Below are 27,826 nucleotides of genomic sequence, written 5' to 3' on the forward strand. Positions count from 1 at the left end.
CCAACTCATCTAATTTCAGACAATTTTCATTTGATCTATAAAGAAACTACCAAGTGCTATTAAATATGTAAAATATATGCATTTTCCTCTATTTTCCTTATTTTCATTTTTATTTGACAAAAATGTGTATGTCTTTAATTAAGGATAATGAAAAAATGTGGAATTAAAGAATAGCTGTTTAACTGGCTAGTAGTATGCTTCTAAAATTTCTTCCCAATTCTGTTTAAGGTAATTAGCATATTTATGATAACTAGCATATTTATTTTAATGTGACACAAAGGTCAAATGTATGTATGGAAAATTCTATGCAGCAAATAATTTTAATGCAGGTATTATTTTAATATTTATTATTAAATAATATTTAATAGCTAAGGATATTACATGCAAATAAAATACTTAATCATAACTATAAAATTACATTCATATAGCATCCTTAGTCAGAATTAGACTTACTTTTGCCAAAAATCTGATAAAACTATTTCCTAGTTCTATTTTTCTACAACTAAACTACTTTATAAATCAACTTAAAGTAAGATGCTATACAAAAGTAGGCTAATTTTAAAAGTAGTAGTTAAACATGAATAACTGTTTCTCAGTTTTATTAATGGAGATATTTGAAAGTTGAGAATGTATGGATCTGACAAAAATATATGTTGTTCATTGAAAAAGGGATTATGCATGTATTATGTAGCCACTTCAAAAACAAAGTTCTTACCTTTATCTGATGCCAGGATAGTAATATTATAAATACCATTTCTTATGTTCTCAGCCTCCCTATCCAGATTCCTGAAAACCGTGATTGATCCTGAATTTTCTTCCACAGTTACCCACCCTTTGGGATCAATTACTTTCTTATACCTGTTAATAATAATAAAATAGTTCATAGTCCAATTCAAAATAATGGTAACAGAAGAAATACTAAGTTTTTAAAACATGATAAATTTGAACTTGACTGAAAAAAAAAAAGTAAAAATACCTTATGCCACTGCCACTTTTTGTTTCTGGGTCATATGCCTTATATCCATTTATCTTTGTTCCCACTGGACTATTTTCCTTAATTCGTATGTTTTGCACAAGAGGACTACACTCAGGACCCTCATCCTGGTTTTGGATGTTAATGGTAACTGTTGCTGTACTCATGGTTGAACGGAATCCTGTCTCTTTTGTATATGGAGCTTCATTAACAACACCAATTTGTAGGCTCACCTGCTGGCGCTCCTCATAATTTAATGCCTGTAAAAACAAATAAGTTGAAATCAGATCAAGACATTTAATATTCTGACATTCTCTATTAGTATACATAGAACTAGTTAAATTTGAAACATAAGTTCTGTGTTGAAAACAATCATGAGAATATTAACTACATATCCAAAATGTAGTAATGGGAAAAGAGGAATCATTCAAGTAACTGTGTATTTGGGTGAGGCCATCTAACAAACAAAATCAACTGTTCCTTAACAAACAGTATCACAATCATTTTTATTGTTCAGTTAAGTCAGTGCTTCTCAAATAGTGGAGCGCATATATATGTGTGTGTGTGTGTGTGTGTGTGTGTGTGTGTGTGTGTGTGTGTATACATACATATGTACTTTGAGTAGCTGATGGTTCCAATTCTGTGCCAGAAATCTAAGGATATTCTGGATATTATTAAACAGATGTACTAATTGTCTAACAAAGAATAACTTATCCTTTAAAAAAATTCAATGATTAAACTGGGGCCCTGAACCAGTTATAGAAATTTTATAAATTATAAATTGGCATCAAAATATTATTAATTTTTGATAGGCTAGTTATAAATTACATACTATAGCACACTAATTGAGCACAATGCTATTCTTAAGCTTTGAAGTATAAAAATGGCTCCTCAAAATAGACACATTATGCTGTCATATAACTGAAGCAGAATTTACATTTATTTATGTTTTATTTTGCTTAACTATACATACTTATATTTACCTATATTTGTCAGAATTTCTTTGTTTTTCTCATTCTCTATTGTGCTACCTTATGGCACTCTAAGATTCAAATAGCTACTCACCTTAACCACACATAAAACTCCCTCATTGGTATTGGGATCCGTTACAATTTTAAAGTTTCCATTTTCATTGCCCTTTAAAATGGTGTAATTTGCTCTCCAATTAGCAGTATGAATTAAATCCTTATCTTCTACGGAAACTCGTAAGATTTCTACATTATATCTATTTTCTTCCACTGATGCCACATACTAAAATGATAAATAGAAAGTTTGATTAGCAAATCACAAACACAAAATGTCATAGAAGTATTTTCAATTCTTCAAATTATGAGAGTATTATGTTTACATGATCTTAAACCAACCCTAAGTTGAAATGGCTGTCATATGACTTGGAAAACTTCATCTAAAACCACAGACCACAGATGGAGATGAAAATATTTAGCAACTAACACTGAATGCACATCTTTCTCTTATTAATGTCATATACTTACAGAAGTTTTGGTAAATGTTGGCAAGTTATCATTCACATCTTCAATATGAATGACACAATTAGAAGTAGTATGCAAACCAAAATACTGGCCATTCATGTCTTGTACCTTTATCTTTAAATAGTATTTATCGATTACCTGATAGGAAAATAAAAGTATAATTATTAAGAGAAAGCAGTTAGTCAGGCATTTCTGCCACTAAGTCATACTTTGCCTGCTTACTTTGACCCCAATGAGATTTTTAATTAACCAATTCTGCCAAAGTGACCCACCTATGATAACTATAAAAGAATAGTTGTCTGATAATCTGCTTTTCCTAAGCACATATATCCCTTATTTATTTGATAAAATATGTAGAATTAATAGCATTTCATGCAGTAATGCATCAAATTATTTTGTACTGTTCACCATAAAAATAAATGAATTTATTAAAAAAAGTAAACATCAATTTCACTTAAGGAAGTCCTTGCAAATACAGAAACATGATTATGCTAAAGTTTGTTAAAATGCAAGCTACAATATTTGTAAAAACAAATGAAAAAGAGGCATGGGGCTGGAGTGATAGTGCAGCAGCAGGGTATTTGCCTTGCACACGGCTGACCTAAGATGGACCTATTTTGATCCCAAGCGAGGAGCAATTTCTGAGCGAATAGCCAGGAGTAACCCTTGAGCATCATCAGGTGTGGCCAAAAAACAAAAACAAAAAAAAAATATATAGGAGGCAAGCATAAAATACTGCTGCAAAATAGTATATTTTGTACATATATATTGTTATTTTCAAATAAAATTATTTTCACATGAAAGACACCTAAGGCTATTCAGACTATTTACTTGGAAGACGTTTTATCCAGCAAAGAGCAAAAAATGTGTTACTTCAAAAAGGGAAATTTTTCTGGTTTCCAAAAATAAATTAGAGCTTCAAACAAAATTTAAACATTTGGAGAATTTCTGGGGCCGGAGAGGTGGCGCAAGCGGTAAGGCATCTGCCTTGCCCATGCTAGTCTAGGACGGACTACAGTTTGATCCTCTGGCTTCCCATATGGTCCCCCAAGCCAGGAGCGATTTCTAAGCACATAGCCAAGAGTAACTCCTGAGTGTCACCAAGTGTAGCCCAAAAACAAAAACAAAAAATTGGGGAGAATTTTTATCAACCTTTATTATATTGATGGAGGTGAAAAGGTGATTTTTATTATTTCTTGATGAAATGGGCTAATTTATTCCAAAGTTCTATATAACTTATTGATCTACTTTCCAATGGTCAATGCATGCACATACAAAAGTAAACATGGGTAAACTATTCATATAGTTCATAGACTATATGGGTATTAAATACAGTGCTGTACTTTAATGTAGAAAAAAAAGATCTTTGATTAAGCTTGAAAATGCAAATTGAAGAAAACAATCAGAAAATGATCACTGGTCAAGGTTTAGTATCAAAACTTTAGTATCAAAGAATATCCATAAAAAGGGCTGGAGAGATAGCATGGAGGTAAGGCGTTTGCCTTTCATGTAGAAGGTCGGTGGTTCAAATCCCGGCATCCCATAGGATCCCCCGAGCCTGCCAGGAGTGATTTTTGAGCATAGAGCCAGGAGTAACCCCTGAGCGCTGCCGGGTGTGACCCAAAAAATATTCCTATCAAAATACTCTTTTATTTTTATTTACTTATTTATTTATTTATTTATTTATTTATTAAATCACATCTAGCAGGGCTCAGGACTTACTCCTGGTCTGCTCTCAGGTTTCACTCCTGTTGGGCTTAGTTGACCAAAATGGGTGGTGGTATCAAACAGTGTCAGCCACATGCACAGCAAGCACCCTACCTGCTCCTTATTACTCTAGTCCCAGTTCTCCTCTCTTTTAAATCTTCATATAATGAAAAAAAAATTTGTTTTTGTTTTGGGCTATACTCAGTAGCACTCAGCGGTTACTTCTGACTTTGCACTCAGAAATCACTCATGGAAGGCTCAGGGGACTATATGGCATGCTGGGGATCAAACCCAGGCGGGTCCTAGGTTGGCCGCGTGCAAGACAAATGCCCTACCTGCTGTGCTATTGCTTCGGCTTTGTCCCATTGAGTGGATTTTTTCTACACATCACTAAATCTATGTCATAACAAACTGAATTCAGAATATGTAAGAATACACTTCTGGGGCTGGAGAGATAGTACAGCAGGTAAAGTGTTTGCCTTGCATGCAGCAAACCCAGGTTCAATCCCTGATATAGTCCCATGAACAATGCCAGGAGTGATCCCTGAACACAGAGCAAGGAGGCCCCTGAGCATCACCAAGTGTGGTCCGAAAGTAAAAAAAGAAAAGAATTGGCTTGCTTTGAAATAAATCAAGTACTAAAAAATATTGGAAAATACATAATGCTCTTCTCACTAAACAATTTACATATAAATTAGAAAAAATTAATTATTATGCTATTTGTTAATATATAGTATATTTGTTATTTTCAATGGAAAAGACTAAATTTTTATCACTTTTACATATTAATAAAATAATTAATATTAATAAAAATAATTCATATAAATAATTTAGATTACTCAAATCTATTTGCACATAAAGAAGTTCCCGATGATCACTGCTCATGAGGAATAAAAAAAAGAAAAGAAAAAAGAATGTTTTAGTCCTCAAAGTAATATGTTAAACCTATGTTACTACATTGTGACCTTAGAGATTATAGATTATATAACCCAGATAAACTGCTATGAGAATTCAGATTGAAGAAATGCTTGGTAGAATGGGTAATATTAAATAATCAAAGTGAAAGAATTACCATGTAGAATAGATGAAGTCAAATGAATAAACATACATGTAACAAAATTCTGGAGATAATATCCACATACTTTGGATAGTAATGATCTCAAAAGAAATCAATTGATTTTCTAAACTTAAATCCAAGAAGACAACAGAAAAGTTATTTGTGAAAAACTAAATCATACCAATTATAAAACAAGGAAAGGAGAGCATTTTAGAAAGAAAAATGAGTTCAATTTTAGATGTGTTCACCTTAGATATCCATGAAATAGTCCAAATAAATATTTATAATAAGCAATTGAAACGTTAAACTCAATATTAGAGAAATATAAACTATCTTTAAACTATATAAGGTGAAGAAAGTGCATGTAATTATTTAGAAAGACACACAAAAAAGAAAGTTATATGTAGATAATAAATTTTTGTACATTTTTTAGAAAGCTTCCCTTCACATATTTAACTTTCTTGGTCTCCTTTTTTGTTTTTGTTTTTGTTTTCTGGGGGTGACAACTAGCAGAGTTCATGTCTTATTCTTGCAAGGCTTGGGGGACCATATGGAGTGTGAGGGATCAAATTGGGGTCAGCCACGTGGAAGCCAAGTGCCCTTCCCACTATAATATATAATATCTTTCCAGTCCCTACATCTTACCTTTAATGCAATATATATATATATATATATATATATATATTATACATACACACACGGTTATACAGAAACTGCTTTGTATTTTATAAGACATGCTAACAAGAGAGCAATTAACAATAAAAAAATAGTACCCTGAAAGATTAATGACTTCTACTAGTATTTTAAATAATTTTTCTAAAATTATACTCAAAAATATAATTTTTCACTTCAAAAGACATCTATAGGTGATATACAGAGATATCAACATTATACAATAACCAGGGTTAATCAACTTTATTAGTGACAATTTCTACTACCTCTCTGTCTAACTGAGATGATGTAGTGGTGATCACTCCTGTAGCTGGATGCATGGAGAACAGGGTTGGAGCTTTCGGGATCTGCTCGATAATAGTGTACTTCAGTAGTGTGTGCAATGTATCAGGTTCATCTTTGTCAGTTGCACAGACTTGTCCCACAGTAGTACCTAAATATCAAAATAACTTCTTTAGCTTTCAGAACTTTGATATTTTCAAAATTTCTTTTATTTCATTCCTGTCCATCTATCTCAGAAAAAATGATTCAATGACCAATTTTATAGCTAGTATTAGTTTGTGGGCTCTCATATAAATTGTACTTTCCTTTTAAATAATCCCAGAATTCTACAATTTTAGAATCTGATGACCATATTTATATTTACTGTCTAATTTTATAAATTTGCATATTATTCCCTCATGGCTATCATATTTCAAGACTGAAGATACTAAAATATTCTTTGTCCTTTTCTATTCTACACTTAAATAGCCCATATGGGGTGGTTTTCTCTGAAAATGCTTCATTTAATTAGTTTTCTACAAGATTCAAAAACTTTTCTAGATCTAATGCTTAGTTTTCATATGATTAAAAAATATTTCTGTAATTTCTGGCAATGTCTTTATGAAAATATCAGAAATATTGCAGTATATTAATCATAACAATCTTCAATATATCTCTTCAAAGCTAAGATTTCAGTTGTAAAATACTTATTCTTTTAAAAATGTGTTTTCTTTAAAGTATTTATTTACTCTAATACAGAAAGTCACAAAGTACAATTTAGGCACTGTGTATTGCCATTCTTTGTAAAGTATGTTTCGCTGAATTGTTATAATAATATTGGCATACTCATGTTTATATCCCATTTTATAGATAAAGAAGCTAAGGCTTGTCAAAAAAAAAAAAAAAGAAAATTTCCCAGGAAAAGTGCACCAAGTAAAAAGAAAAATAAAATTCTATCAGTGACCTAATTAATAAACCCCTGGTTTTGCTCATATAAAATAGTACCTCCCAATGACAATGAGAAATTCATTACTTAAAACAGTAAGAATCTAGGGAATATTGAATTGTGAATTGGGGAACAACAACAAAAAAAATAATCTAGGGAGCCAGAGACATAGCATAGTGGGCAGAGTTTTTGCAGTGCACACAGATAACCTAGGTTCAATCCTGGCACCTCATATGGTCCCCAGAACCTGCCAGGAGCAATTTCTGAGGGCAGAGTCGAAATTAATCCCTGAGCACCAATGGATGTGGCTCCAAAATAAAAAATACTACCAACAACAACAACAACCAAAGAACAGTATGATTCTCTATATAATTAAGATAGGAACTCACCGATTCTGCAATTTTCCTGAACAGTAAAATTAAACATTTTTTCTGTAAATATTGGGGAGTTATCATTTTCATCTTCAATTTTGATTACTAGGGTGAGAGGAAGCTCTGGAGTATATCCATCTGGGGTTGTTGCAAAGGCAGTTAGCTAGAAAGAGGGGAGAGAGGATCAAATAATAAAAATAAAACTATTCCATAAAAGAATGATTCAAACTAGTTTTTATTCTAACTTAGAGATTGTTCAATATTGTAATGTGAATCTCACCACTTGACAATATTGTAAATACAGACAAAACCTTAAGGTAAAAAATGGTGGCTAACTTTATGATGTAATATATTTTATTTACATTTATTTAATTTAATTAAAATAATTTGTTTCTGGGGCCAGAGCGATTGCACAGTGGTAGAGCATTTGCCTTGCACATGACTAACCTAGGACGAGGACGGACCTGGGTTTGATCCCCTGGCATCCCATATGGTCCCCAAAGCCAGGAATAATTTCTGACTGCATAGCCAGTAGTAACCCCTGAGTGTCACTGGGTGTGGCCCAAAAACTAAAAGTTAAGTAAATAAATAAAAAAATAAAATAAAACAGTTTGCTTCTTCACCATGCTATATTGTTCACTGGTGTAATGGTTTTATTATTTTCTCAAAATAGTGTTAGTATTATTCTGAGGATTCTTTCAGAATTGATTCAAAAACTTGAGATATGTATCTAAAGTTTAAAAATATTTTCTAAGTATTCTGGAATCTAACCTAATATTTAAATTCTTAATTCCAAGAAGCTAAGATATTATTTTGTACTAATTAAGATTGTAGACATATTCAGTTATATTTATATAATTATTTTCATAAAATCTTTTTTAAAAGTTAAGAATAGGTAGACATAATGAAATGGCTATAAATTGTGTGGAAGGGAGGGTAGGAAAAAGTATAAAAGCGGGTAGGGCATTTGTCTTGCATTTTAGCTGACCTATGTTTCATCTATAGCATCCTATATAGTACTCTAAGTCCTATCAGAAAGGACTAAACCCTGATTATTATCCAAAATTCCACTTCCCAAAATAATTGTATAGTGTGTTTCTGTGATGTTTTATTTATTGGTTTGTTTATTTTGGTTTATAGGCCCCACCAAGTGGTGCTAAGTGCATGCTGCTTAGCAATCACATTAGATGTTGCTCTGGGACAATATTGAGGCAGAAATTAAACCTGAACCCATCAAAAAATGGGGAGACAGTGCCTCAGAGAAGAAATACAAATGGCCAAAAGACACATAAAAAATGCTCCATAGGGGCCGGAGAGATAGCACAGCGGCGTTTGCCTTGCAAGCAGCCGACCCAGGACCTAAGGTGGTTGGTTCGAATCCCGGTGTCCCATATGGTCCTCCGTGCCTGCCAGGAGCTATTTCTGAGCAGACAGCCAGGAGTAACCCCTGAGCACCGCCGGGTGTGGCCCAAAAACAAAAACAAACAAAAAAAAATGCTCCATATCACTAATACGGAGATGCAAACCAAAACAACAATGAAGTACTATCTCATACCACAGAGACTGGCACACATCAAAAAATCAAGAACAATCAGTGCTGGTGGGGATGTGGGGAGAAAGGAACTCTCATTCACTGCTGGTGGAAATGCCTTCTAGCCTGTTCTTTATGGAAAACAATATGCATATTCCTCAAAAACCTGGAAATTGATGGGGCCGGAATGATCGATAGCACAACTTTAGGTCATTTGCCTTGCATGTGGCTGACACAGGATGGTTCAATCCCGGCATCCCATATGGTCCCCAAGCCAGGAGCTATTTCTGAACACATAGCCAGAAGTAACCCCTGAGTGTCACTGGGCAGGGCTCCAAAACAAAAACAAAAACAAACAAACAAAAACCATGGAAATTGAGCTCCCATATGATTCAGCAATACCACTCCTAGGGATACACCGGGATAAACTGTAGGAACACAAAAACACAATACAAAAATGCCTTCCTCACACCTATATTTTTTGCAGTGCTACTAACAATATCAATAATCTGCAAACAACTCAGGTGCTCAACAACAGATGAGTGGCTAAATAAACTGTGGTACATATACACAAAAGAATACTATGGAGCCATCAGAAGAAATGAGGTCATGAAATTTTCCTATACATGGATGGACATATATAGGTTTTAAGAAAAGTTTTAAGAAAAGTAAAAAACATTATTGTAATAATCACAGACAATAGAGATGAGGGCTGAAGGTTTGACTCACAATATGAAGCCTGACACAAAGAGTGATGAGTTCAGTTGGAGAAATGACTACACTGACAACTACCATAACAATGGTAGTGAGTGAGGGTAAAAAAGAACATTGACTGCCCAAAACATCTGTATTTTGAATGATTTTGTAAATCACGATGTTAAAATAAAGGTTTTTTGGTTTTGTGTTTTGTTTATATTTTTGCCTTTTTGGGCCACACCCAGTGATGCTCAGGGGTTACTCCTGGCTCTGTGCTCACAAATCGTTCCTGGCTTGGGGGATCATATAGGATGCTGGGGATGAGTCTGCAGTCCATCTTAGGTTAGCATGTGCAAGGCAAATGCCCTACTGCTTGCACCACCACTATAGGCCCTAAAATAAAGTTTTATACAAGGATAAAAAAGTAAATTAAACCTGGGCTTTTCACATGTAAATTATATGTACTACCTCTTTAAATTATCTACCCAGCTCTACTGATTTTTTGTTTATATGATTGTTTTTGGTTTTGATTTTTTTGCACACCTGGTTGTGCTTAGGGGTTACTTCTATCTGTATGCTCAAGTATCACTCCTAGTAGTGCTCAAAAGACTATATGCAATGCCAGAGAGTGGCCCATGTAGACTTGAGTACAGTTCAGTGACAAACATAGTGTATTATTTCTTCAACTCTGTTATTTTCATAAACTGAATTTTAGTTCTAATTTTATTTATAGAAGAAAAAAACAAATGATCACAGATACTTACGAAGTCATATCACATCAATTCCACTGCTAAATATTTAATTTCAAAGTTTGCACAACTATTCATTTAATTTGATAAAATGATACAAAATTAAAGAAACCCAAATAAATATATAATAATAAAAATACAGATAAGCAAGAAATATCTAGAATCAAGAAAATAAAACAAAATTAAGGATCTAGAGAGACATAATAAAGTTCCCCCAGCACTGCCAAGAGAATCCCTAAGCACAAAGACAGGAGTATTGCCCTGAACAACAAAGATGTTGTCCCCAAACCAAATAAAAATAAATAAATATATCAAGTTAAATTAGTAAATACTAATTCTTACAGCACAAAGAGAAACATTCAGATGATAAAATGAACACATAATCTCAGTTAAATAATATCGACATGCTGTTTGCCACAGTTAACTATATCTCCTACTGCAAAGATAACATCACCTAATTTCAGAATTTTACTTAACAGCTCTAGTATCTTGCTTACTTAAATAATTACTCTTCAAAAGTCAACTCTTCTTTTTTGTTTTGTTTTGTTTTGTTTTGGTTTGTTTTTTGGGTCACACCTGGCAATGCTCAGGGGTTATTCCTGGCCTGACGTTCAGAAATTGCCCCCGGCAGGCTTGGGGGGCCATATGGGAAGCCAGGATTTGAACCACCAGCCTTTCTCATGCAAGGCAAATGCCTTACGCTGTGCTATCTCTCCGGCCCCGCAACTCTTCTTTTTTAAATAAATAGAAAACGTATAATTTCAAGAATAATCTAACGTAAATGTTATTTACTCCACAAAGGTTTTTTTAAGCAAATCTATATTTGATAAAGTCAGAACATCAACAGAAATTTAAGCAAAAATATGGTAAACAAAAACATTTAGAGACAAAGTAGCAAAATTTAATAATTTTCAATATAATATAAAAACTTTACCTCAAAAGACGGGTACTGTTCCCGATCTACAGAACGAGTACAATACAGGTTTCCAGTGTCTCTATGTATATAAAACAAATTTTTAGGTTCTCTGTCAACTCCAATTCCCTTTAAAGAATAGTATATAGTGTAGTTTTGTGCTGTGTCAGATTGAACCTAGAAAGTATATTATGATATATATGAGAGAAATATTGATTTTAGCAAAACTTTTATCTATGCACTTAAGTGATGACATTGTCTTTTTTACTATGTTAAACATATATTTTCTTTAATTGCCATATGTAAATAAAAGTAGTAATAGAATAAAAAAGCCTTAACAGAAAAAAAATTATAGAGCAATATATAAGGAAAATGAGTTGATAATGTCTTAGATTTCTAGATCAAGAGAGATTTTTAAAGTTACATGGTATGAACCAAATGTTATTTCTAAATTTTTATGACTTTTCCTGTCTTGGAAAACAGAAAAAATCCTGAGTGATAAATAGTTTCTTGATCAATTTCTTAATGTGAATTTCAGTTTTATATAACATATTTGAAGTAGGACATGAAAACTGCAACTACAGTATACAAAAATTTAAAATATTTTCCACATTGTTTTAGCTGGAATTTTATTTATAATATTATTGTTTGCAATAATTTTTTCTTTGTTTTCAATAAATCTCTTATTTTAATAAGAATGGTAAAAACAAATATGACAGATTGGTGGCCAATCTGAACTTTTGGTGCTTGATTAAATATTTTGGCAAGTATAAATTTTTGGTACTTATATAAAGATGCATATTCCCCCAAAAAATGTTTAAGCCATCTCCAGAAGATTTTATCTATATCATTATGGTTAACACTATTGTTTTCTAACAACTCATCTCAGTTTTCTTCTGCTATTCATTATATTATCCTGTAAACATTGCATTTTTTTGAATATAGAGAAGAGGGTTTCCTTCATCATTTTAAAAAGTGAGGGAAATTAAAAAAAAATGGTAAGTCATAGACTAAATGTCAGTGGCCACTCATGGCTGGGAGAAGACAAACAGGTTGGCATGGTTCTTCCACTAAATACTAAAAAAGAGTAAACATAGATCCACTTCTATGTAACTAGTAGAGTTAAATGTACATGTCTCATATCATGCCATTTAGTTCTTTTCTAATGAAAATTATTTTGGGGGTTTTGAGACTGCACTCGCTTTATAAAACACTGATATAAAAGCTTGTATAATTTATATAAGGCTTATATAAAAACTCATGAAGCAACCAAATGATTGAGAGTGCTAGATGGGTTTTACATTTTTTAAACAGACTTCAAAGAGTAAACTAAATTATATTGTATATAATCATAAAAAATATTTGTACTCATTACTGTAAGCTAAGATACACATTTATTCAATCACATATTAGTGCACACCCATTTTATAAATAACCGCATGTTCAGTATTCAAATCAATGGAATAGAAACCACAGATTTTCATAGTGGAAGGAATGTGAACCGTACCTGTTGAAGGAAAAGTGGGAAAGGACCCAAGGAATTCTCTACCATTGAACAAGGAATAGGTGCCCATCTTCTCTTGGCACGACTTAGAACTTTTTCTTTAGGGTGACTTTGTTTCAGTACCTCAATTTGAAAAGAGAAAAAAAAAATACAGACATTAGAAATTGAATGAATCACTTTTCCTCTAATGAAGATGAATGTGAAGACTGTGATAATGCTTGGTAATCTAGCTAAATGTCTACATTAGAAAAAAAAGAAAGAACTTCACTACACTCACAGAAATCCTCACTTAAATATGGCAGTAATATGGGGAAAATAAAATAAAATCAGAAGCCTACAAGAAAATTAAAAAAATAAATAAATAAAAAGGCTATTGCCACATTGCCATGCCAAAAAAAAAAAAAAAAAAAAAAACACGAACCATAAGGGGTGAAATATGCAAAGAAAGTAGAGCATTTTAAAATTTAGGTTAAGTGCCTTCTGGCTCCCTTCCCTCACCAGCAAATAGGAAGAGCCAAGGGATCAATAAAGAAATCTATGTCAGAACAAGAAAGGAAACATGGTGACAATTCTTTAACTGCTACAGTACACAATGGCTCATTCAGAAGTTATTTTTAGCCCAGAATTATGATATAACCAGCACAGCTTGGGGTTCTATTTGCAGCCAAAAATAATCATCAGGGCAGGAAAGATAACACAGCAATAGGGCATTTGCCTTGCACGCAGATAATCCAGGAATGAGGGTGGTTCAAATCCCAGCATCCCATAAGGTCCTCAGAGCCTGCCAGGAGCGATTTCCGAGTGCAGAGCCAGGTGTAATCCCTGAGTGCTGCCTAGTGTAACCCAAAACAAAACAAAAAAAAAAAAGAAGAATCTGTATTCAAAGACTACCCGAAAAATGCCACCTTACATACATGAGTGCTCCAAGACACATTTAAAATCTAGTCTATAGTCAAGATCAATAAATGTTTCATTCTATATAGATTCAACTTTCCCTAAGTACTCCTAGTTTCTCCTTTATGTCTCAAACAATAAGAGAAAAAAAAATCTGCATTAACCTATCCCTTTCTGTCTGAACACTGTCACACTCTATATTGGTTTTCAATTGTCTTTAAGCCATGCAGATTCCTTTCGGATTCAACTGCCAGGCATTATTTCTCAATCTTCCTTGGTAATGTTACAATGTGTAAAGAACATGTTTCATTATACTTATTTTATAATTTAGTATACCATTGCTTGGTTCTCTAAAAGGACCAGTATTTGCTTCTGTTCCTGGTTATGGGTGTTGGAAAGTATTATGGTAAAATTTCTCTTCTCTGAGGATGAAAAAACAGCATGTCTTGTATAGACTGAACCATCTTCAAAGACTTGGAAATCTGGATCACTTGATTGAATTCGATTTGCAGATCTAAAGCACTCCTTCAGGTTAACTGTGTAAAATATATATAGCATTTACATATAATACGTTTGTAAGACAAAACATACAACTCTATAGTCTTAAAGGTATATTTTGCAATCTGCAAGAATAGCCGTAAACAAAATTACTTATACTCACACTTACAAATTTCCCATTTTTTAAAAGGATTTATAAAATGATATAATTTAGTAAGTTCTGAAACATGCATAACACTTCTAATAAGTAATTTATATCCTTTTAAAGAGGAGATATTTCCCCTCAAATAAATTCATGGAATGCCTGTCTAGCCTGTCACTAAAAAGGCTTTTCTTTATTAACTGAAACTAGCTATAGAATAAAATATCAGAGGGCTGAAATAATAGTACAGAAGGTATGGGGCTTGCCTTAATTGCAGCCAATTAGGGTCTGATCCCCAACAAACCACAAGGTGCCTAGAAACTGCCAGGAGTGACCCCTGAGTCACAGAGCCAGTAGTAAGCCCTGAGACCACTGGGTTGGACAAAAATAAATTTAAGGAAAAGAAGATAAAACATTAGAATGATCAAAGATAGAAGACAAAGGACTAATATGGCCAGTTATTTAATTAAAATATTACTGAACTCTATATCTTTTCTTTTTTTTTTGTTTTTGTTTTTGGTTTTTTGGGCTGATGCTCAGGGGTTACTCCTGGCTAAGCGCTCAGAAATTGCCCCTGGCTTGGGGGGACTATATGGGACGCCGGGGCGTCGCGCTCTTTCCTTGGCTAGCGCTTGCAATACAGACACCTTACCTCTAGCGCCACCTCGCCGGTGAACTCTATATTTTTTCTAAGAGAGCATAGTATGTTGTCATTAGTGTGATCTTTTCTCACTCATTTAAATTATATGGATTGATTTTAAAAGGGGGAATAATATTAAAAATAGGTCAAGTATTTAATTATAAAAATTAAAAAGTAAAACTCTGTAAAATCAGGAATAAGGGGCCAGGGAGATAATTTAGATGGTAAAGCACTTGCTTCGCTTGTAATACAGGTTCCATCCCTAATACTGCATGAGGTCCCTGAGCACCACCCTAATGAGCTGTGAGCACAGATTGAGGAGTCAGCTCTGACCACAGTTAAGTGTAGCCCAACAAAAAACAACAACAACAACAACAAACAAGAAAAAGCTATGCAAATATTTATTTCGTAGAAACGTATTCTATACACTTTACCTAAGATAACTATTATTTATTAAATACATTTCAAATAAAGTATCAACTTCAATCATGTGTATATAAAAGAATAATATTCCTTTCACTGGAATGATACCATATGGATTACAAATGACAATGTAGGTTAAAACGTTAAAAATACAGTTTTCTTTTCAAAATTACATTAACTTTAAAAGATCAGACTACGGGGCGGTGAGGTAGCGCTAGAGGTAAGGTGTCTGCCTTGCAAGCGCTAGCCAAGGAAGGACTGCGATTAGATCCCCCAGCATCCCATATGGTCTCCCCCAAGCCAGAGGCAATTTCTGAGCGCTTAGCCGGGAGTAACCCCTGAGCATCAAACAGGGTGTGACCCAAAAACCAAAAAAAAAAATCAGACTGCATATAATTTATTACATTATTCAGCAGTTTCTTACCTCTACCAACAAGTTTTCCAGCATCTAGTTTAGATGGAACATACAGAGTTACCTGCTGACAAGCATCACAGGCAAATGCTAGGATCTACAAAAAAGAAATCAAAGTCATAAAATATATCTATTGCTAGTTTATAACTGTACATTTCTATAAGTATATATCACTATATAATTTACAAATTAAAATTAAAAATACAGACTTAAATAAAAAATTTAAAAACTGAACTGAGGGGAAAGTAAAATGATAAGCTAATAAACAAGTGAATTAAGTAAACAAACTCATTTCTTCATGAAGCATAAAAATGTGGAATTCTTTATTACTATTTTAGTGGATAACTTGAGGAACCAGTGACAAACTATCTGGATATAGGTCTATAAGTAAAAGAGACAAAAATAAATTTGATGACTGGTGAATTTTTTTCCACAAACTTTCACTTGCTTTTGAGCTATAGTGTCATTTTAATAAGTCCCTAATATTTTCATTTAGAAAATATTTTACTTAAATTTTTTAATGAATGAGTGATTTACAGTGAACCAATTCCAATGCAACCAATATATTAAATATTCTTGAATTCAGCTCAGTTTTCTCTAAAACAACTGACTTTTTGAAAATATCTATTATTATTTGTTTGGCCAAAAGAAAAAGTTAATTATAATTTGCATAATCATTTATATATATTAAAAACATAGATTTACATATTAAACTTTGGGTTAAAGTTTTATTTCCAATCCATGTAAAGACCTGTTAGTTATACAATTTAAATTAGATGCCAAAGATCAGGTATAACAGCTTATATTTCATTTGGAAACTGGAGATGAACATAATAGTTGAACTGCATTAGAACTAAAAATTAAGATAAGAACATTTTTCATTAGATGGATGGATGGAGCAAAGAGAAAAGGAGTAGAATCAGACTAAAATTGTAATAAATCACAACCAACCAACCAACCAACATTTATTGGATATTTTGCAATATGCTAAGCAATATAAAAGGTATATTTTATACAGAATATACAAAAGTGAGCAAATGACTCATGGGGTTATTTAATAAAAGATTTAATAAATGTACAACTGCATAAAATCCAAATAAGGCAAGAAAGAGATGTTAGGTGAAAAAATCAAATAAAAATAATGACAAATTAGGGGCCAGAGCAACAGCACAGTAGTAGGGCATTTGCCTTGCATGCGACTAACCCAGGACAGACCTGGGTTCAATCCATGGCATCCCATATGGTTCTCAGAGCCAGAAGTTTTTTTCTGAGTAACCCCTAAGCATCACTGGGTGTAGCCCAAAATCCAAACAAACAAATACAAACAAAAAACAAAACAAAAGAATGACAAAATGAAGACCTGAAGTCCAAATAATATGAGAGGAAAACCAGCTCATTAGCTGGTAAAGTGTTTTCTAGGGGAAACAAAAAATTTACAGAAACCGAAATGAGGGTGAAAACTCAAATGGCTGAAACACATGTTCAAGACCCAATTTCTACCCCTGGTCCAATTCAGTTGGACCAAGTATTAGAAGTTCCTTTGACAACTGGGCATTGCTTTCTAAAAACAATTTAAAAGAAATGCATAGTAGTAGACTACTACTAGTAGTAGACTAGTAAAGAAAAAATAATAAAGGATAATATCCAAAGAATACCCAGGAAAAAATTACATAAATTGCGCAAGGTCACACCTAAGGAGTGCAATTTTTTTCAAGATGCAAAGAGAAGCAACATCTGTGTGTGAAGCTGCTATTTTTTATAGCATAATTAGCATTAGCATTTGTTTGTAATTATTTCAGTAGTCATGTGAGAATAGACCCTACATGTGCAAGTGTGAGAGCACACTGGAAGCTACAGCAACGTCTTAGAGGAAAAATGGAGATGAAATAAAAGATAATAAGAGTGGAAACATGAAATGGCTAAATTAAGGTAAAACTTTCTTTTCTTTTTTTAAATTTGTTAAAGACTACTCAAGTGAAGCAGTGGGAGTGGAGAAGGAACAAAGAAATCTGTAACTGGCTGTGATCAATTAATTGTAAACACCACTGCACTCAGACCAGCCTAAGGTAATACTTTCAACAACAGTATTCTAGACTTCCATTCATAAATAAATTTAACAAATATTTGTTTAATAACTATTGTGAAACAGGTAGGGAAACATAAACCTAATTATTACTAAAACTGGTAGTCTCTTCTCAGAGCCAGGTGAAGTCACATAAAGAATAGGCACAAATTGCCATGTTTAAAAGGAGGCAGAACATATATAATCCAAATAGAAATAGCACTTGTAAAGACCCAGAGATGGCAAAGACCTAAATCTGAAATCTGGCAGAGTTGGTTTATATAAGAACAACAGAAGCATAATATGAATTCAGAAAAGTAAATATGGCACAGCTTCTGAAAGCATCAAAGAAGTATGTGGAACTACTTTCCTAGGATAATGAGATTTGTTTTAGGCAGATAAATTACATAAACTAGGTAAATTCTGTCACGTCTGTTCATCAAAGGTGTTCATTCAGAATAAGTCCCAAGCCAAAACTAAAAATGTAGGTGCATCTATTGTATCTATCCTAAAGCAGATAGCTAGTAAGGCCTAAGCATAATAAATAAATAAAAATAAAATAACTCCATGCTAATGCCAGACACTATTGCCAAAGGAACCAAGGAATCCAGAAATAATTGCTGAGCTATAAGTTTTAGCCCTGTGTTTTGGGTCTTAACATGTTGAGAGTAATACCAGATCATGGGCACACAAAGAGCTGAGAAAAGCCTCCTGAATAATTCTTGAAATTGGAACCCAAGAGCAAAACCTTCATAATAAAGGCATATAAAATGTAACTTAACTCTAAGGGCCTGAGCGATAACTCAGCAGTAGGGTGCTTGCCTTGCAGGTAGCTGACCCAAAACGGACCTGGATTGGACCCTCGGCGGTGTCCCATATGGTCCCCCAAGACAGGAGCAATTTTTGAGTGCATAGCCAAGAGTAACTAACCCCTGAGCATCACCAGGTGTGGCCCAAAAAACAAAAGAACCAAAAAAATAAATAAATAAAAGAAGTAACTAACTCTATATGGGCTTGAGATCATTGTCATAACACTTGCTTTTTTTGACGCTTCAAGCCATTAACTAATTTTGGAAGTCCTAGCATGTTCACAAACATATACACTGAAAGATAGTTGACAGTATTTAATAATTATTCTAGTATTTTAATAAGTCTGATAATAATTGATACTAATTATTCAGTCTGACTTTTAAAGTAAAATGACATAATTGAGAGGACACTAAAGGCAGTCTAACTAGTTCAGAAGCCATAAACTTTCCAAAGTCAACAGTCATTTAGAGCAAACACTACACTAAGCTATGTTAGACAAAAGGAGGATCTTAGATGACACATAGATTGCAAGGAAGAGGTGAAAAAAAATCTCTATGTGCACTTGATATGATTTTGTTTCAATACGTAAAATAAATAAATCAAGCAGTAAATAACTGCCAAATAGTGAATGTAGTAAGGTAGCAGAAAAAAAGTTACACATAGAAATCATTTAATCTTCATATACATAAATAAAATTGGTGAAATAATATAATGTCAATAAAACATTTATAAAAGGAATAAAAATTACAATACCAAAAAGAAACAATAAAATACATGTAAAGAGAAAAACTGAAACAAGGTTTGAATAACACAAAAGTAATTGCACAATGTCTTGTGCAAAGGCATTACCATAGGGAAAGTCAACAACCTAAACACAAAATTATTATTAGATTATATTAAAATTTTATGATTCCAATAAAATTCTCAAGTATTTACTCTGGAACTAGACAAGTTTATTTAATGTATCATTAGGAAAAATAAATCATTAGGGATAGCATGAAAAATTACAAAACAAATACAATTATAAAATCTTAATAATTAAAGTAAATCTTAATAATTAAAGTAATGCAGTATTGACATATTAAAGATGATATTTACATGTGAATTGGAAAAAATAATAACAATTTTCATTTTTATTTAATACAACTGAATACAGTCCATAAGGCTGCAAGTTTTGTTTATCAACAGAATATGAGAATTTCTGTTTCTGTTTTTGCTTAGTAGCATGTTGTTAATCTCTGGATGTTTGCCAAATGTGAAATGACACTTAACTCATTTGTTATATTTTATATAGTTATATTTTATATATTATATTTATATATAATTTTGGGAATTTATACCCATTTCCAAGTTAAACTATATCTTGATTTACTTTTTTTTTTTTTTTTGTGGTTTTTGGGTCACACCCGGCAGTGCTCAGGGGTTACTCCTGGCTCCATGCTCAGAAATTGCTCCTGGCAGGCACGGGGGACCATATGGGACGCTGGGATTCGAACCGATGACCTCTTGCATGAAAGGCAAACGTCTTACCTCCATGCTATCTCTCCAGTCCTTGATTTACTTTTTTATATTAGTGATTTACTTTTTATATTAGTATATTAGATTAAAATTTTTTGTTTATTAATATCTTTATTTAAGCACCATGGTTACAAACATGTTTGTACTTGGGATTCAGTTATAAAAAGTCCATCCCCATTCACTAGTGCAACCTTCCCACCATCAATGCCCCCGTTTTCCTCCTCTCCCACATGCTATTTCTATTTCTCTCAAGCACTACCATTGTCATGATAGATGATAGTTGTTGGTGTAGTTATTTCTCTAACTGCACTGACCAATCTTTGTGGTAAGGTTCATATCATGGGCTGGTCCTTTCAAATCTCATCTCTTATTGTCACTGGGTATTATTCATACTAAATATTTTTCTTAAATCCCACATATAAGTGAGACTATTCTGTGTTTATCTCTCTCCCTCTGACTCGTTTCACTCACTCACCATAATAGTTTCCATGTCTATTCATGTATAGAAAAGTTTCATGACTTCATTTTTCCTGACAGCTGCATATTACTCCATTGTGTACATATACTTTTAAAATTATATTAGCAAATATTTTTTAATTTATCAGCTTATGTTTTGACTTTGCTTATAATACTTAATTTAGCTTAAGATTTTATTTGGGGTTTTTTATTGGGGGGGTCATATCAGGTGTTGCACAGGGCTTACTCCTGACTCTATATGCAGGGATTACTGCTGGTAGTGCTCAGGAGAACATTTGTGGCAGACAAGCAGCTTTTTCTTTGTACTATGTCTCCAGCAACTGTTTTACCTTTTTATCACAGAGAAGTATGTGTGTGAATTCTAAAATAATTTATTTTCTCAATTTTAATAGTTAATTAAACTGTAAGCCAATAGTAAATCTTAAATTCATCTTTAAATAAGCATTTATTATGTTTTCTTTTTTATTGGAATATATCTCGTGACATTTAAATCTTGCATTTGTAGTTTAAGTGTTCTGAATAAATTATAGATTCAATTTTGTCTTTTGACTCATGACTGCCTATGTTGAGTAGTCAAACAGTTCCTTTATGATGTGTTAATGCTATCTATCAAAATTTGAATCTAATCATGTACTATCTCCATGGGAGAGTGTGGATGCAATTAATTGATATCCACCAAAATTATAGTGACATAATAGATTTAAATGGCAATCCATTTTAGTAGTCTATTCATCCATTCTACTTATCTATATATCAATACATTAAAATTCAAATTGTGATGTTATTTGTATCTCTTGCTTTGTTTATTTGGGGCTTTGACCACATTCTGTGGTGCTCTAGGGTTGCTCCTGGCTTTGCATTCAAGATCACTCCTAACTGTGGGGGATGCATATGGGGTGCTTGGAATCAAATTCAGGTCATCCACTTGGAAGGCAAGTTTCTTACTTGCTGTACTGTGTTCCAGTCACTGAGAAGTTATTTGTAACAGCAAAAAGAAATAGCCTAGCTGATGGGCAGAAGCAAAAGAAGCAAAGTAGTTATTTACACATGTGGATTTCCTGGGAACTTAGAGGAGCGTGAAACTATAAAAAAGGAAAAACAGCTTCCAGAATTGTTGAGGAATACATATATATATATATATATAGTATATAGTAGTGCCACACTTAAACAAATGGGACACTAAAAGAAAACCAATGTTAATGGATAAGATAATAGCGCTGTGTCACAAATCATATAGGTAGAGAGATACAAAGATGTATCTATTGAATAGATTTCTGAAGATGTAATATAAGTGGAGTCTAATATAAATTAAGTAGTAATATAAATTGAGTGCTAACAAGTTGAAAATACAATTTTAAATGATCAAAATTTGAGAATAAAGGCACAATCTATAGATAGATTTTTCACAAGAATGATTTGGATCCTTGATCATGTCAGAAAGAGTATTTTATCAGGGGCTTAAACAGAAGTCAGAACTAAATTACTTAAGATTCCTGGCATGGGGCAATAGAAAGAATTCAGGAGAGGCTAATATGTATGGATTACTTGTGATATGAGAAGCAGGAAACAGAAAGGGTGTCTCCCAAGTATTCCTGTTTAACATCATCTTTATAAATCTATAAATCAAATAGTCATTATAAATCTACCCCTACTGAGTCACACAACCAGCAAGCCATCTGAGGCTGACTGAGATTTGCAGGGACATGCACCAGAGCCTGAAAACAACTAGAGAGAATCACAGCCAGCCTTCCAGCCAGAATGCAACAGGGTGACAAGAACTGAGAGGGACCTCCTGTTCTCTCTCCACTTCCAGTCTATCCAGTGCTTTAGGTAAAAATAAGGTCATGAAGTGGAGAATAATCAATTTCCATTTAGTCATTTTGCTCTCTTCTAAAGACCTGAGATGGCCATGCAAGGAAATGCTATTTACTAAATACGACTATTATTGCCAGGTGTCTTCTGAGATCTCTTCATAAATGTCAACCTAACAGAAACCCATTTATTTGGGCCGCTACTTATTCTACATTGGCTCTCTCCACTGTAAAATATTAATTGCTGTGTACTTAGCACTCTATGTGATTAATGTGCCCCAGGTACTTGACTAAGAGATTGAAGCCCATTGAGACCTCTAAGAAAGGTATTCTAATAATAGTGACAACTGCAATTGATTTCTTTTTTTAGGAGACCATTAGAAAAGTAGAACAATAAAGACGAGGCAATTATCTGACTAGTTCAACTCCAAAGTTCCAAGATCCCAGGTGGCATCTTGGTGCTGTCTATCTTCTGGGGGTGTGTCCCCTGTGGATTATGAACATCTGAGGTTTCATGAGAAAGAGATCACCATGTAGAGGGCACTAATGTCTACTGAGCCTCTGTTGAGAACCAAGAGAATTGCTTTGTGATGGAGCAGCTAGCGCCCCCCCCCCCCTTTGATTTCTAGTGTTACGTCTTCTCCCAAAGAAACCCACTTTTGCCCTTGAGGAAGTCTGGCCTGGCCTACATAAGGCCACCTTTAGTGCTCTGGGATCTAGAAGTGTATGTTGGTGTTATCGCGTTCCTAAACATGGAAAGGAAAGAATGTTGAAATGTTCTATGCATGAAACCCCAGCATTAACAGCTCGGTAAATAAACTCACGGTGGCCAAAATATAATTGAATAAGTAAATAAAATATTCAACATACACATCCAAAACGGGGTTGGGAGTAGGGGACAGAGAGAGAGCAGACTCCGGATACCTCCGGAAAAGGAGGATGATCATTTCCCAACGATGCAGAGAAACAAAACGTCACAAGGTAATAAAGAGGAGAAAGGAGACAAAGGTTACTCTTTAGTCCCCAATACAGGCTTTAAGTTCAGGGGCTGCAAACCACACCCAGAGAGAGTCCAACCAAGTCCGGGAAAGGCGACCAAGTTCCCTCTCTCACCCAAAGACTCCTGCAGCCCTTCGGGTGCCCAGAAAAGATTCCCTTTTCTGAATCGGGCCTAACTAAAGAAAGCCCAAGGGGCCCCGCAACCTCCTCAGGAATTCCAATCAGCAAGGTAGGAACCGAGCTGGAGCATGCAACGTCCCCAGAGGCCACGGTTTTGCAAGGGCGTCAGCAGCTCGCGCCTCCGCGTCCCGGTGCCAGCTCAGATTACATCTCCCATCTGCAGGTAGAGCCACCCTTCTCCTCCGGGGCTCCCCGCGCCCGGGGTCACCCGCTCCCCGCCCGTCCGTCGGTCCTTCCTCCCCACCCCCGCACCCACTCGCCACGCCACCAACTCCTTCCCTCCTTCCCCTTTCCAGGTGCCCGTTCACCCCAACCTAGCCCTGCACCTGGGGCTCTCCTCCTTGCCCCCCAATTCTCTCCGATCGCTCGGAGTCCCCTTCCAGGGTTGCCCCCGCCACTCACCGCGACTGTCAGCAGCAGCAGCTGTGGCCAGAGGGTCGAGGTGCCCCGGGAGCTGGGGGTGCGCGCGGGCGCCATGGGAGAGCTGGGGGACAAGGGGCTTGCCGTGCGCCGGGACGCGCGGGTGGAAGGCTCGACGGGCGAAACGCAAGCGACACCGGCGGCTCCGAACTGCGGGGCGCGGAACGCAGAGCCTGGACGCGAGAGGTTTTCTTCTGGCTTAGTCTGCAGCTCCAACCTCACCCAAGGGGCTTTTTCCTCCGGCCCAGGGTGGGGCCCCAAAGACCGAGCGACTCCTCCTAGCCACTTTCTTAAGTCTCCGTTTCTTTGCGAACGCTACAGGGGGGCACTCCCTCGGGCCGACACCCCGGAACCTGCGCCGGGCGTTTCTCACCGGCGGGCTCCACCTCTATGCCCCATCTCCGCCCGCCCCGCTGGACGCGGGCAGGATTAGCCACTGGCCCTGCCCCGCAGAAGCCTGACTGTGTCGAGGCCGCGGGAAGGGGTGCGGGCCTGGGCGCTTTTCCGGGCCCGGCTCCGCCCTGCCCTGCGCGCTGACCTCTCCTCTCCGGTGCGCCCGGTGCGCCTAGAGGCCCTAAGAGCGCTGGAGAAGGCGGGTTTATTTTACTTCTTTCTTTGTTTTTCTTTCTAAAATATCTTTATTTAAACACCTGGATTACAAACATGATGGTAGTTGGGTTTCAGTCATGTAAAGAACACCCCCCTTCACCAGTGCAACATTCCCAGCACCGAAGTCCCCAATCTCCCTCCTCCCCACCCCACCCCACCCCCTGCCTGTCCTCTAGACAGGTTTTCTACTTCCCTCATTCATTCACTTTGTTATGATAGCTCTCAGGATAGTTATTTCTCTAACCGCACTCATCACTCTTTTTTAATTCTTTTTTTACTTTAATAAGTTATTTTTGATGATATCTTTACTTAAACACCTTGATTACAAATATGATTGTACTTGGATGTCAGTCATGTAAAGAACACCCCCCCCTTCACCAGTGCAACATTCCCATCACCAAAGTCCCCAATTTTCCTCTTCCCCACCCCACCCCCTGCCTTTACTCTAGACAGGTTTTCTACTTCCCTCATTCATTCACATTGTTATGGTAGTTGTCAGTGTAGTTATTTTTCTAACTGCACTCATCACTCTTTGTGGTGAGCTTCATGTCGTGAGCTGGACCTTCAGAGACAAAAGAGAAGTCGGTTTTAAGTCTAAAAGCCCACCTGTTATAAAGGGAGAGGATTTTACACCTTTCCTGGAGCCACTTAGTGCCCACATTCCAAGAGCTGTTTAAACCTGGCTTTCCAGTATGGCACTTTCTTTTCCTTGGGTTCTTGGATTCCTTGGGATTTGGCTTTGCATTTAGGTAGTGCATGTCCAAAATGATATTGATTTAATAACAACAACAACAACTAAACAATAACAACAAAAATTACCTACCATGAATTAAAGATCATAATTTGTTAGGATCATCCAGATCACAGAAATACAAAGATCAAGTAGAAGTTGCTTTAAAAAAATAAAATAAAACACCACCGCCATTTTAGCTCTTAGAAATTGGGAAAATGTGCACCACTGATTTAAACCAAAACTCTTTTCTCATAAAATCAACCACTAGCATTCTTTTTTTTTTAAATAAATCTTTATTTAAGCACCATGATTACAAGCTTGTTTGTAGTTGGGTTTCAGTCATAAACAGAATACCCCCCTTCACCAGTGCAACATTCCCAACACAAATGCCCCCCCTCCTTCCACCACCCTCACCTGTATTCATGGGTTACTCCTGACTGACTCTGCTCTCAGAAGTCTTTCCCCGCAGGCTGGGGGACCATATGGGATGCAGGGAATCGAACCTGAGTACATCTGGGGTTGACCACATGCAAGGCAAACGCCCTACCGCTATGCTACTGCTTATTGCTCCGCCAGCCTAACCACTAGCATTTGGGGGGGGCACACCCAGTGATGCTCAGGGATTACTTCTGGCTATGCACTCATAAAACGCTCCTGGTTTGTGGGACCATGTGGAACACCAGGTACAGAACCGAGAACTGTCCTAGGCTAGCGCTGGCACAAATGCCTTACCACTTGCACCACAGCTCCGGCACCAGCCACTAGCATTCTTAATCCTTTTTATTTCATTTTTGTCTGCATTGGATGCCTGGGAACCTAGTAAAGCATTCATTCCTTCACACTTCTTTCTGACTGCCAAAACCAGAGTTGGTGATGTGAACCGAAAAAGAATGGAATTAAATTTACTTTGATTTAAATGCAGCACTTAACCTGAAAGATTAAAATACAAAAGCACATCAGAAAGGAATGACAGAGCCTTCTGACTCATTCTTCTGAACTTCTTTTTAGCTACTGGCTTAAACCATGAAAATCTAACCACAAAAAAAGAAACTTGTCTTTTTCACTTTATTTGTTTTGTCTCTAGGATGCTTGGAGAAACCTGTTTGAAAATCAACCTGGGACATTCACACCATTTCCATTTTCATACATGTAGCATCCAGTGGCATAGAGTCAAAACTAATGCAATATTAGTCAAAACTAGTGCAAAACTAGTACATACTCTAACACCCAAAAGTCAACCAGTACATGCCTTCCAACCTATGTGTTAGCACCACACTCTATTTTATTAGTCAGTGACACATAATGAGCTATTGTTGCCTCCATATTTAAACAACTTATCATTGAACTTTTGCTCATAAAATAAGCCGTGATCATCAGCACAAGACTAGAGGTACCATCCTTATTTTCTAACTCTCATGTTTTTCCAGCAATGATTTCATGAACACACCTCATCAAACTAATGATGACTTCATGACCTATCATGCAGCTTTCCAGAGTACAACCAAACAAGCTAGTTTCATGCAAGTCTTGAAATCTACTCAGTCTATCATCATAGTCCTTGACAATAGAGCTTTCCCACACTTGTCTACTCGTTCACTTAAAATGACAGAAGGATAAGTTTTATGTCTTTCCTCATTCCAGCAAAGGGTGGAAAGACAATTTAAAAAGACTTCATCTTGTATCTTTACTTTACTTTTATCTTTAATACTTAGTTACTGGTGATGGCTATACAATGATTATTTCCCTTGTGTTTGTTTGTAAAATTTTTTAAACAATAAAATTAAATATATACTGAACTAAATGCTCTAAATAAGTGGCCAAATTTACCTGAATATATGCTGAAGTAATAGCATATTGTTGCTGAAGATAATTGCTGAGACAATGTAATGTGTTAAGAGAAATCTTTTATCTTTCAATAAAGTCTTGGTTATGAAGATGATTCTGGTCACATGACCTGGCTTCCCATTGTACTGTAGGAAAGAGTTTATGGGTCAAAATTAATGAACAAACCTTTCTTAGGAGCTCAAATAACCCCTCAGGCTTTTTGCTATGAATTGCCTCATGTGAAGTAAGTTAAGACTAGACAGTACCCAGGTGTCTCAGAGTACCTCAAATCTCAAACTGAACTGTTTTGTTTGTTTTGTTTTGGGCCATGCCCAGTGGCAGAGTTCGAGGGCTACTCCTGGTACTGTGCTCAGAAATCACTCTTGGCATGCTCAGAGGGCCATAATGAATGCCAGGAATCAAATCCAAGTTCATCTCAGGTTGGCTGTGTGCAAGGCAAACTCGGTATCGCAGTGCTATCACTCCAGCCCCTCAAATTGAACT

General features: G+C 35.5%; 1 protein-coding gene across 1 annotated transcript in view; it reads right to left on the bottom strand.

Annotated features, from left to right (window-relative positions):
• Positions 1 to 24,220, bottom strand: part of LOC126003873 (desmocollin-2-like) — a 35,357-nt gene extending 11,137 nt beyond the window's left edge. The window contains exons 1-11 of the mRNA XM_049770219.1: positions 24,139 to 24,220; positions 15,892 to 15,976; positions 14,101 to 14,300; positions 12,874 to 12,993; positions 11,388 to 11,543; positions 7,496 to 7,640; positions 6,166 to 6,332; positions 2,467 to 2,601; positions 2,039 to 2,224; positions 977 to 1,233; positions 716 to 858 (exon numbers count right to left, since the gene is read on the bottom strand). Of these exons, the coding sequence (XP_049626176.1) occupies positions 716 to 858; positions 977 to 1,233; positions 2,039 to 2,224; positions 2,467 to 2,601; positions 6,166 to 6,332; positions 7,496 to 7,640; positions 11,388 to 11,543; positions 12,874 to 12,993; positions 14,101 to 14,300; positions 15,892 to 15,976; positions 24,139 to 24,213 (1,669 nt within the window). The 5' untranslated portion in view covers positions 24,214 to 24,220. The remainder of the gene's footprint in view (positions 1 to 715; positions 859 to 976; positions 1,234 to 2,038; positions 2,225 to 2,466; positions 2,602 to 6,165; positions 6,333 to 7,495; positions 7,641 to 11,387; positions 11,544 to 12,873; positions 12,994 to 14,100; positions 14,301 to 15,891; positions 15,977 to 24,138) is intronic.
• Between the last annotated feature and the right edge of the window lie 3,606 nt (positions 24,221 to 27,826).

This window comes from Suncus etruscus, chromosome 3 (assembly GCF_024139225.1).
Source record: "Suncus etruscus isolate mSunEtr1 chromosome 3, mSunEtr1.pri.cur, whole genome shotgun sequence".
NCBI lineage: Eukaryota > Metazoa > Chordata > Mammalia > Eulipotyphla > Soricidae > Suncus > Suncus etruscus.